General features: G+C 40.4%; 1 protein-coding gene across 1 annotated transcript; it reads left to right on the top strand.

The window, feature by feature from the left end:
* The first annotated feature begins 996 nt into the window (after nucleotides 1-996).
* Nucleotides 997-5,775, top strand: LOC109885975 (interferon gamma 1-like). The gene is made up of 4 exons (XM_020477754.2): nucleotides 997-1,345; nucleotides 1,926-1,985; nucleotides 4,025-4,228; nucleotides 5,593-5,775. Exons 1-4 carry the CDS (start codon nucleotides 1,217-1,219, stop codon nucleotides 5,740-5,742), a joined length of 543 nt encoding a protein of 180 aa, XP_020333343.2. The 5' UTR covers nucleotides 997-1,216; the 3' UTR covers nucleotides 5,743-5,775.
* Nucleotides 5,776-12,394: the final 6,619 nt, after the last annotated feature.

Below are 12,394 nucleotides of genomic sequence, written 5' to 3'. Positions count from 1 at the left end.
GAAAATATATCCTGTTACATGTCTTGGTTCTGGTATTTTAAAATGTGTTTTTTATCCAGTTTCCAGCTTAGTCATTTTAATAATGGATGTAGAAAGCATCCAGTTGATTTCTCTGATGTGAATTAAATTACGCTGAGTCACATTATTTCAGATTGTGGTTCTGGAGCTGTAAAGGTCAGATCATTCATTTGATTGTGTCCTGAGATGAGTGTGTTGTAGGAACCTTTACTTCAGATCCCGTGTTGTCATCTGACGTGTATTGGGGTTGCGCGGCCGGTCTACACAGAAACCCCAACTTGTCGTCCTTTCTGAGGTGACAGAGTGACACCTTCAACAGAGTGTAGCTCTGAAGACGACAGTTGGAGGTTACAGGGGTGAAAATGTACTTACGATTGCAGAAGAAATACTACATTCATTACAATTTGTGAGAAAGTGATACAACTGGAAAAGCCTGGGTGTCACTAGAAACGAGCAACTAGCCTGAATGAGCAAAAGTGGAACATTGTTTAAATCAATCCACATTCTGTCAATATCAATACCACCTTTGAAAAAGCCTGGGTGTCAATGAAAGATAGCATCAGCATCTATCTGTACTAGCATTAGCAACCAGCAACTATCATCTACTGTAGCAACACAGAAGTCAACAGACAGGGCTCTGTTCTCTTCATCTAGCAACACAGAAGTCAACAGACAGGGCTCTGTTCTCTACATCTAGCAACACAGAAGTCAACAGAGGGCTCTGTTCTCTTCATCTAGCAACACAGAAGTCAACAGAGGGCTCTGTTCTCTAGCAACACAGAAGTCAACAGACATGCATACCAACCTGAACTTTATTGCATCACCAAAGAACTTCCCCAGAATGTGTCAAAACTACCTGTTTCCTAGGGATTCCAACCCAAGACCCCCTGCTCTGCTGCTAAAAGCAGGTGTTAATGAGCGGCCGTGTGTTGGTGTTTGATTTAAAGGAAACTTCGCTCAGTCAGAGAACCCACAACCTCACACCTCTATCGTTTCTGCCTCTGCCTCAACTATATAAATACTTGTCTGTCTTAGCCTCAGCATCAGTCAGACAGACACAGAAGAACAAGACTTGGGTCGTCTCAGCTACAAGGCGGTCTCGTTAAGTCAACTCAAGTCAAGGACTTTGACTGAAGTTACCGTACACCGATTGAGGACTATTGAGCTTTGAGGGATCTTCAGCGTGACGTTGAGGGCCATGGATGTGTTATCAAGAGCTGTGATGTGTTTCTGCTTGATTGCCTGGATGACTTTAGGATGGAGTAATGCTGCTCAGTACACATCAATTAACATGAAGAGCAACATAGACAAACTGAAAGTCCACTATGTAAGTATCATACACATTATTAACTGGGGAAACAGGGGTGTCTCCTGACAGACAGACAGACAGACAGACAGACAGACAGACAGACAGACACAGACAGACAGACAGACAGACAGACAGACAGACAGACAGACAGACAGACAGACAGACAGACAGACAGACAGACAGACAGACAGACAGACAGACAGACAGACAGACAGACAGACAGACAGACAGACAGACAGACAGACAGACAGACAGACAGACAGACAGACAGACAGACAGACAGACAGACAGACAGACAGAGACAGAAGGACATAACAGGGAGATCTCCTTCCTAATGGGAGGCCAACAGCTCAAGCACTTCCATCTGAGGTAAGCTTTAGCTTAGATGTAGCTTGGAGTTTGCACTTTTGGGACTACTCCATTGTTGCCATTGTACGTGACAAACTAAATGATGTATTTTAAGTTATTTGACCTATTTAGCCCAGGTCTGACAGACATTATACTTGTGATTAGGGGGAGAAGAGTCCACTATATGCAATAAACTGCAGCAAGTTGAAGGAGAAAAACAACTGATTGTCATCATGTCTTGTTCTTTCAGAAGATCTCCAAGGACCAGCTGTTCAACGGAAACCCTGTTTTCCCCAAGGACACGTTTGAGGTAACATATAATGTTACACATTGTTATCCCCTTCAGGCTAATATCACCAATGTGAAACTACTGCTTACCCTTGGGCTAGGCTGGAGACAAAACTACTGCTTACCCTTGGGCTAGGCTGGAGACAAAACTACTGCTTACCCTTGGGCTAGGCTGGAGACAAAACTACTGCTTACCCTTGGGCTAGGCTGGAGACAAAACTACTGCTTACCCTTGGGCTAGGCTGGAGACAAAACTACTGCTTACCCTTGGGCTAGGCTGGAGACAAAACTACTGCTTACCCTTGGGCTAGGCTGGAGACAAAACTACTGCTTACCCTTGGGCTAGGCTGGAGACAAAACTACTGCTTACCCTTGGGCTAGGCTGGAGACAAAACTACTGCTTACCCTTGGGCTAGGCTGGAGACAAAACTACTGCTTACCCTTGGGCTAGGCTGGAGACAAAACTACTGCTTACCCTTGGGCTAGGCTGGAGACAAAACTACTGCTTACCCTTGGGCTAGGCTGGAGACAAAACTACTGCTTACCCTTGGGCTAGGCTGGAGACAAAACTACTGCTTACCCTTGGGCTAGGCTGGAGACAAAACTACTGCTTACCCTTGGGCTAGGCTGGAGACAAAACTACTGCTTACCCTTGGGCTAGGCTGGAGACAAAACTACTGCTTACCCTTGGGCTAGGCTGGAGACAAAACTACTGCTTACCCTTGGGCTAGGCTGGAGACAAAACTACTGCTTACCCTTGGGCTAGGCTGGAGACAAAACTACTGCTTACCCTTGGGCTAGGCTGGAGACAAAACTACTGCTTACCCTTGGGCTAGCTGGAGACAAAACTACGTTTCAAGATTGTATGATTAAGTATTTTCTGTCTGTCTCTCTCTCTCTGTCTCTCTCTGTCTGTCTCTCTAGTCTCTCTCTCTCTCTCTGTTCTCTCTCTCTCTCTGTATCTGTCTATGTGATATATATCTCTATCTATATCTATATCTCTCTCTATATCTATATCATATATTATCTCTCTCTCCTCTCTATATATATATATATTGTATCTTCTCTCTGAGTCTATCTCTCTATCTCTGCTGTTCTCTATCTCTATATATAGTCATGTCTCTAGATCTCTGGCTATATCTATATCTGTCTCTCTCTCTCTCTCTCTCTCTTCTCTCTTGTCTGTCTCTATGTCTGTCTATTCTCTGTATATGATCTATCTCTATATATCATATCTATCTAGATGTTGTATCTCTATCTCATATCTCTCTCTTATTATCTCTATTCTCTCTCTCTCTCTCTCTCTCTTATCTCTCTTCTCTCTCTTATCTCTCTCTCTCTCTCTATCTATTTTGTCTCTCTGTATCTCTGATATCTATCTCTCTCCTCTCTCTCTATCTCTCTATCTTAGATCTCTATCTCTCTATCTCTCTATCTCTCTCTCTATTTTATCTCTATTCTCTATCTCTCTCTCTCTATTATCTATCTCTCTCTCTCTCTATCTCTCTCTATATGTCCTCTCTCTCTGTCTATCTCGTTCTTCTCTCTTGTCTCTCTCTCTCTATCTCTATGTCTCTCTATCTCTTCTCTGTCTCTCTCTCTATATCTCTATCTCTCTCTATTCTCTCTTCTCTCTCTCTCCTCTCTCTCTCTCTCTCTCTGTCTCTCTCTCTCTCTCTCTTCTCTCTCTCTTCTCTCTCTCTCTCTCTCTCTATCTCTCTCTCTCTCTCTCTCTCTCTCTCTCTCTCTCTCTCTCTCTCTGTCTCTCTCTGTCTCTCTCTGGTCTCTCTCTCTCTCTCTGTCTCTCTCTCTCTCTCTCTCTCTCTGTCTCTCTGTCTCTCTCTCTCTCTCTCTCTCCTCTCTCTCTCTCTCTCTCTCTCTCTCTCTCTCTCTCTCTCTCTCTCTCCTCTCTCTCTCTCTCTCTCTCTCTCTCTCTCTCTCTCTCTCTCTCTCTCTCTCTCTCTCTCTCTCTCTCTCTCTCTCTCTCTCTCTCTCTCTCTCTCTCTCTCTCTCTCCTTCCTTCCTTCCTTCCTTCCTTCCTTCCTTCCTTCCTTTCCTCAGGACAGTGAGCAGAGGGTGTTGATGAGTGTGGTTCTGGACGTGTATCTGAGTATCTTCAGCCAGATGCTGAACCAGACGGAGGACCAGGAAGTGAGGGAGAGGCTGGACCAGGTCAAGGGGAAGGTTCAGGAGACCCAGAAACACTATTTCCTGGGGAGGATACCTGAGCTGAGGACACACCTGCAGAACCTGTGGGCCATCAAGGTGAGCTTCCCTCCACAGCATCAATCAATCAATCACTCAATCAATCAATAATTTAACCCTTTAGGCCGTCACGGTGAGCTTCCCTCCACAGCATCAATCAATCAATAACTCAATCAATAATTTAACCCTTTAGGCCGTCACGGTGAGCTTCCCTCCACAGCATCAATCAATCAATCAATCACTCAATCAATAATTTAACCCTTTAGGCCGTCACGGTGAGCTTCCCTACATGGGGAAGAAGACCACCTTACTGTAGACAGATATGGTTTAGTCTACTTCCACACGTCTTCATTCAATCTATTATTTGTTTTGTTCCTCTGCCTGTAAATGACACAAGCCACACTCGTCTACAGTGACAAAAGTTATCAACATGCTGGCGTCCGGCTGCCACCCCGTCGAGTCCGAACTGCAGCACGTTGATGCATCTGCTAGGATGTTTGGTGCAGTATATTACAATAGATTTTTTTTTAATGAGGACGAGTCGTGTCTCGTTCAATGACATAAGAGAATTCATTGAAGAAGCCCTACTGGTGACCAATCACAGACGAGGGGCGTAGACTTTGGCTACCAACTTCGACTACCGACTTCGGCTTGCCTCCCAAAAATATTGTGTGCCTGAACAGTGTCTCGCTTCCCAAGTCAGAGGCTAGTTAGAAATGTTGCTACTTCCCAGAATGCTAATTTCTATGTTGCACACTCTTAGAAAAAAGGCTTCAGCTGTCCCCATAGGAGAACCCATTTTGGTTCCAGGTAGAACTCTTTGCTGTCCTATGGGGACAGAACATCAGAACTTCCTTAGTAGGACTTGATGAAGACAGACATCATGGCTGTAGTATAGTCTACTGTATAGACACATCATCATGACGGTAGTATAGTCTACTGTATAGACACCATCATGACTGTAGTATAGTCTACTGTATAGACACCATCATCATGACGGTAGTATAGTCTACTGTATAGACACCATCATGACGTGTAGTATAGTCTAATGTATAGACACCATCATCATGACGGTAGTATAGTCTACTGTATAGACACCATCATGACTGTAGGATAGTCTTCTGTATAGACACCATCATCATGACGGTAGTTTAGTCTACTGTATGGACACCATCATCATGACGGTAGTAGATAGTCTACTGTTATAGACACCATCATCATGACGGTAGTATAGTCTACTGTATAGACACCACACCATCATGGCTGTAGTATAGTCTACTGTATAGACCACATCATGCTGTAGTATAGGTCTACTGTATAGAACCATCATCATGACTGTAGTATAGTCTACTGTATAGACACCATCATCATGACACCTGATGAACTAATTACCTGATAGTTAATGCCTGTATCTTCTGTCTCAGACCAGTGACACCACAGTCCAGGGGAAGGCTCTGTCCGAGTTCATTACCATCTACGAGAAAGCCTCCAAACTGTCCCTTAAGTTCCATCTAAAGAAGGACAACCGCAGGAAGAGACGGCAAGCCCAGAGGCTCAAATCACACATCATGTAGATGACCAAACGTGTTTTACTGTGAAGGCTAGGTGTAGGTGAAGATACACCGGGAAGTTGATCTTGGGTCAGTTTAGCATTTCCCCCTCTAACAGTGAAGGTTAGGATTAGGGGGAGGGAGCTGATCCTAGATCTGTACCTAGGGGAACCCCCCCCAAAGCCACAGGTGAGATACTTATTGAAGCTACATATTACCTTGATACAAAACTCTATTTATATGTGTTTAAGTTATATAATCTATTATTTAATCTATTATTAAGTTATTAATCTATTATTTAATCTATTATTAAGTTATATATCTATTATTTAATCTATTATTAAGTTATTTAATCTATTATTTAATCTATTATTAAGTTATTTAATATTATTTATCTATTATTAAGTTATATAATCTATTATTAGTTCTATAATCTATTATTAAGTTATATAATCTCTTATTAAGTTATTTCATCTATTATTAAGTTATATAATCTATTATTAAGTTATATAATCTATTATTAAGTTATATAATCTATTATTAAGTTATATAATCTATTATTTAATCTATTATTAAGTTATTTAATCTATTATTAAGTATATAATCTATTATTTAATCTATTATTAAGTTATTTAATCTATATTAGTTATATAATCTATTATTTAATCTATTATCAGTTATTTAATCTATTATTAAGTATATAATAATCTATTTTAAGTCTATTTAATCTATATTAAGGTTATTAATCTATTATTAAGTTATTTAATCTATTATTAAGTTTATTAATCTAGTATTAAGTTATTTAATCTATTATTAAGTATTTAATCTATTATTAAGTTATATAATCGATTATAATCTATTATTAAGTTATATAATCTATTATAGTTATTAATCTATTATTAAGTTATTAATCTTATTATAAGTTATATAATCTATTTATAAGTTATATATCTATTATTAAGTTATATAATCTATATTACGTTAGTATAATCTATTATTAAGTTATTTAATCTATATTAAGTTATTTAACTCTATTATTAAGTTATTTAATCTATATTTAATCTCTTATTTAATCTTATTATTAAGTTATTAATCTATTATTTAATCTATTATTTATCTATTATTAAGTTATATAATCTATTATTTAATCTATTATTAGTTATTTAATCTATTATTTAATCTATTATTAAGTTATTTAATCTATTATTTAATCTATTATTAAGTTATTTATCATTGTCAAAAGAGTATTTATATTTTATGAATCGAAAGGAATCTATTTTGTTAATTAATATGTATGATGTATTATATAAACAAGCTTTTCTCTTGGAATATAAGGACTTGTTTCTTGCAGTTGAAGCAGATCTGTAAGTTCTACGAGAGAATAAACTGACATTAAGAAAACAGTTCTGATGACTGATATTATCTACCCACACGCACACACACACACACACGCATGCACACTCACAAACACACACACACACGAACACACAAACACACACGCACACACAAAACACACAAACACACACCACACACACACACACACGAACACACAAACACACACACGCACGCACACACACAAACACACACACACACACACGAACACACAAACACACGCACGCACACACACGAACACACAAACACACGCACGCACACACACACACACGCATGCACACACACAAACACACAAACGAACACACACACACACACACACACACACACACCACACACACACTAATCTATGTGTGGTGTTGTATGGAAACACAATTGACTGATTTACTTTTATAATTGTTCTTGTATTGAAACCAAAACCCTCTCCTGCATGGGGCCCACACACCAGCTGTGGTCCAAATGGCATACTATTCCCTATATAGGGCACTACTTTTGACCAGAACCCTATGGGTCAAGTGTACTGCTCTATATATGTAATGTGGTACCATTGGGTATCATGTCTGTGTGAGTTACAGTTTTTCTCAATTGCTAAAACACTAAAACCCATTGGCTGAACAACGTTCTGTTGCTAAAACACTAAAACCCATTGGCTGAACAACGTTCTCAGTTGCCTGGACTCACTTAGCTAATTATGCAGTCTGTTGTCAATACCTTAAACCATTTCACATGGTATAAACACAATTTGCAGATCTCACTTAGACTTTTCAGCAAAACTCTTAAACACATTCTCATTCTCAAACACATTCTGCACTCTAATGCACATGTCATCCATACTGGTAAACACATTCTGCACTCTAATGCACATGTCATCCATACTGGTAAACACATTCTGCACTCTAATGCACATGTCATCCATACTGGTAAACACATTCTGCACTCTAATGCACATGTCATCCATACTGGTAAACACATTCTGCCACTCTAATGCACATGTCATCCCTACTTGGTAAACACATTCTGCACTCTAATGCACATGTCATCCATACTGGTAACAACATTCTGCACTCTAATGCACATGTCATCCATACTGGTAAACACATTCTGCACTCTAATGCACATGTCATCCATACTGGTAAACACATTCTGCACTCTAATGCACATGTCATCCATACTGGTAAACACATTCTGCACTCTAATGCACATGTCATCCATACTGGTAACCACATTCTGCACTCTAATGCACATGTCATCCATACTGGTAAACACATTCTGCACTCTAATGCATCATGTCATCCATACTGGTAAACACATTCTGCACTCTAATCACATGTCAATGTTCATTCCCATACTGGTACACCACATTTCTGCCACTCTAATGCACATGTTCATCCATACTGGGTAAAACCACATTCTGCACTCTAATGCACATGTCATCCATACTGGTACAACACATCTTTCACTCTAATGCACATGTCTTCATCCATACTGTTAAACACCATTCTGCCACTCTAATGCAATGTCATCCATACTGGTAAACACATTCTGCACTCTAATGCACATGATCCTCCATACTGGGTAAACACATTCTGCACTCTAATGCACATGTCATCTTATACTGCGTAACACCATTCTGCACTCTAATGCACATGTCATCCATACTGGGTTAAACACATTATGCACTCTAATGCACATGTCACCCATTACTGGTAAACCCATTCTGCACTCGTAATGCACATGTCACCCATCTGGTTAAACACATTCTGCCCTTTCTTAATGCACATGTCACCCATACTGGTAAACACATCTGCAACTCTAATGCACATGTCACCCATACTGGTAAACACATTCTGCACTCTAATGCACATGTCATCCATACTGGTAAAACACATTCTGCACTCTAATGCACATGTCATCTATACTGGTAAACACATTCTGCACTCTAATGCACATGTCATCCATACTGGTAAACACATTCTGCACTCTAATGCACATGTCATCTATACTGGTAAACACATTCTGCACTCTAATGCACATGTCATCCATACTGGTAAACACATTCTGCACTCTAATGCACCATGTCATCTATACTGGTAAACACATTCTGCACTCTAATGCACATGTCATCCATACTGGTAAACACATTCTGCACTCTAATGCACATGTCATCCATACTGGTAAACACATTCTGCACTCTAATGCACATGTCATCCATACTGGTAAACAACATTCCTGCACTCTAATGCACATGTCATCCATACTGGTAAACACAAGTGGCAACATCAAATACAAATAGAGAACACATGTCATTGATTGAACACAACCACTCAACATGGATTTAACCTGTTTCAAATGGTGCGACACAACCAATATAAGCCAGTTCAGAGAGCAAACAGGTTGTTGAAGGTGGGAAGGAGAACGTCTGAGAATGGATACTGTAGTACAGTGCATTGTAGGCTGTATACTGTACAATGGATGAATTGTCTGGCCCTGAACATTGTGCTTTCCATTTATTACAGTTTTTTTTGATTGCTAAACGACAGTGGACACAACTGGAGTCACATGTGCAAAACTCTAACTACAGTCTGCAAAGCAGCAGTTCATGTGGACCAAACTCTAGTTCGTTTTTTCATTGCTTGAACACCGTTTTCAAAACTCTACACACTTATCCCATGACTTTAACCACAACCTGCACAACACTGTGGATTTACAGCACTTTGTTCAAATGCTAACACACTGCTGTCAAAACTGTGAACCACACATTCAAAACGGAATAGATTTCAGCCTTGTGCCTTTCAAACACTGCTGATTGTAATTTCAGCTGAAAGGCTAAGCAGGTGTCTTGTTTTAGACTTGTTAGTGAACACACACACATATTACTGTATATATATATATTGGTAGAGCTCAGAAAGACTCATTTTGGAATGGAACAAGGAAGATGGGTTCGTGGAGGGAGAAGGGTGGCAGGGAGAGGGCGGATGCGTGGAGGAAGACAAAGAAGACAAAGAGCTGTTATTTCAGATGAAATAAGGGCTACACTTATAGACCATGTCGTGAACCATGGTCTCTCATTGAGAGAGGCAGGGTTGAGGGTGCAACCCAATCTGCAAAGATCCACAGTGGCATCTGTAATGCGAATTTTCCATCATGCAAACAGGTGACCCAAAGGCTGCCCCCAACAGGGGAAGAGGAAAAATATTTTCAGATGAGCAGGAAAATGCTATTGTTGACATGGTTGTTGTCAACAATGCAATAAAACTGCGGGAGATTCAAGATAGAGTGCTGGCTGATAATGATATATTTGAAAATGTTAATTCTGTCAGCACAACAACTATTGCTCGAGTCCTAAAGAAACACCAAGTTACAATGAAACAGTTATACACTGTACCGTTCGAGAGAAACAGTGAACGGGTAAAAGAGCAAAGATGCCAATATGTCCAGGTAAGACGTCTGAGGTTACGTACACAGCTATACAAAATATTTACAGTAAAAAAAACACTAGCATTTCTACAGTAAAACTGTGCACTTACTGTTTTTCAGAGAGTAATGGAGGTGGAAGCACTGGAAAGACCACATTCATTTGTATTTATCGATGAAACTGGATTTAACCTTGCCAAAACACGGCGCAGAGGAAGGAATGTTATAGGTCAAAGGGCCACTGTGGAGGTTCCAGGCCAAAGGGGGGGAAATATCACCATGTGTGCTGCAATGGCCAATGATGGTTTGCTTCTCAACACACCACTCATTGGCCCATACAACACAGGAAGTCTTATAGGTTTCCTAGAACAGCTCTATGCTCAGCTAGTGCCAGCAGAACAGGGGGAGCCAGTAAGAAACCCCCAAGTTTTTGTCATAGTTTGCGATAACGTTGCTTTTCACCACTCTGCAGCTGTCACAGATTGGTTTGCAGCACATCACAGATTTATGGTTTTGTACCTGCCTGCATATTCACCCTTCCTCAACCCAATAGAGGAGTTGTTCTCTGCCTGGAGGTGGAAAGTGTTTGGTCACCACCCACATGACCAAATGTCTCTTTTAGAAGCCATGCGTGCCGGATGTGAGGACACGAGTCCAGAGGACTGCCAGGGATGGATAAGGCACTCCAGAAGGTTCTTCCCCAGGTGCATGGCAAGAGAAAACATTAGATGTGATGTTGAAGAAAACCTGTGGCCTGATGCTAGAGAGAGGCAGGATTAGCCCCTCAATTATTTGTTCGAATTACAGTATGTACTTTTAGTTTCTACCTTTTTTTTCTCATTACTGTAATTGCGTAAATTACTACAGACTATTGAAGTGTAACAGTACTCGTCTTGCGTTGTGTACAATCAGTCATCAACACGGAACTCCAACATGTAGCACCAGTCATGTAGCTTTATTCTGATAAGAACGACACAAAATTGCACGTCATGCAATGCACGTCTCACCATCCAACTCTGCACTCACGCACTGTACAAAATATATGAAACCCCCCCACCAGACACGGTAAGTTGCTAGCTAATACTGGCAGGAATTCTCTACAACAAAATGCACAACAAATATTCTCCAAAAACCACTGCATCTTATGTGTGATGTTCGAATAACATACCGCTGGTTTGGTGCTTGTTCACTGGGACGATTCTAACTGGAACATCCCCCCTCGTAAGCAAGCTACGCAAACCAGCCAATAAGATGCCATGTTGAGTAGGTGAAGGCAAGACAAACTCAAACCAAAAACCCATTGGCTTAACAATAAAGTGGCAAGGGGAATCACCAATTTAACCCTGTTACAGAAGCAAACTGCTAATTTTCATTTACCTTAAAGAATTGTTATGTTCTAAAAATGTTAATAAATCATGTGAAAGAATGTCACTCTTTTCTCTGAAGAAAATATGACTTTGTATGAAGTCACTGAAATGGTTCAAACTGTAAAGATGAAAAGTATTTTCTGCATTGGTGTTTGATGCTAGTGTTTTGACTCTCAGTGTGTTCTGAGTGACAGTGTGTGTTATCTCAGTGAGGGTTGTGCATAGTGTTTGGCTGCACTGAGCGTGTTTTGAGCCATGTGTTAAGAGTTGTGTTGCTTGGAATGAGTTTTGCAGGTGATGTGAACTGTTTAGCTCAGGTGACTGTTGGTAGTGCAGACTGTAGTTAGAGTTTTGCACATGTGACTGCAGTTGTGCCCACTGTCGTTTAGCAATCGAAAAAAACTGTAACAGTACTGACTGCTCAATAGATTTGGACTGGTTGCAGGTTCATAGAATTACAGTATCACAGACACAAAGGACAAGTTTGTGAGATGCAGACAATCACC

The sequence above is a fragment of the Oncorhynchus kisutch genome, unplaced genomic scaffold (assembly GCF_002021735.2).
Source record: "Oncorhynchus kisutch isolate 150728-3 unplaced genomic scaffold, Okis_V2 scaffold1833, whole genome shotgun sequence".
Classification (NCBI taxonomy): Eukaryota; Metazoa; Chordata; class Actinopteri; order Salmoniformes; family Salmonidae; genus Oncorhynchus; species Oncorhynchus kisutch.
This window is presented reverse-complemented; position numbering and strand designations above follow the sequence as displayed.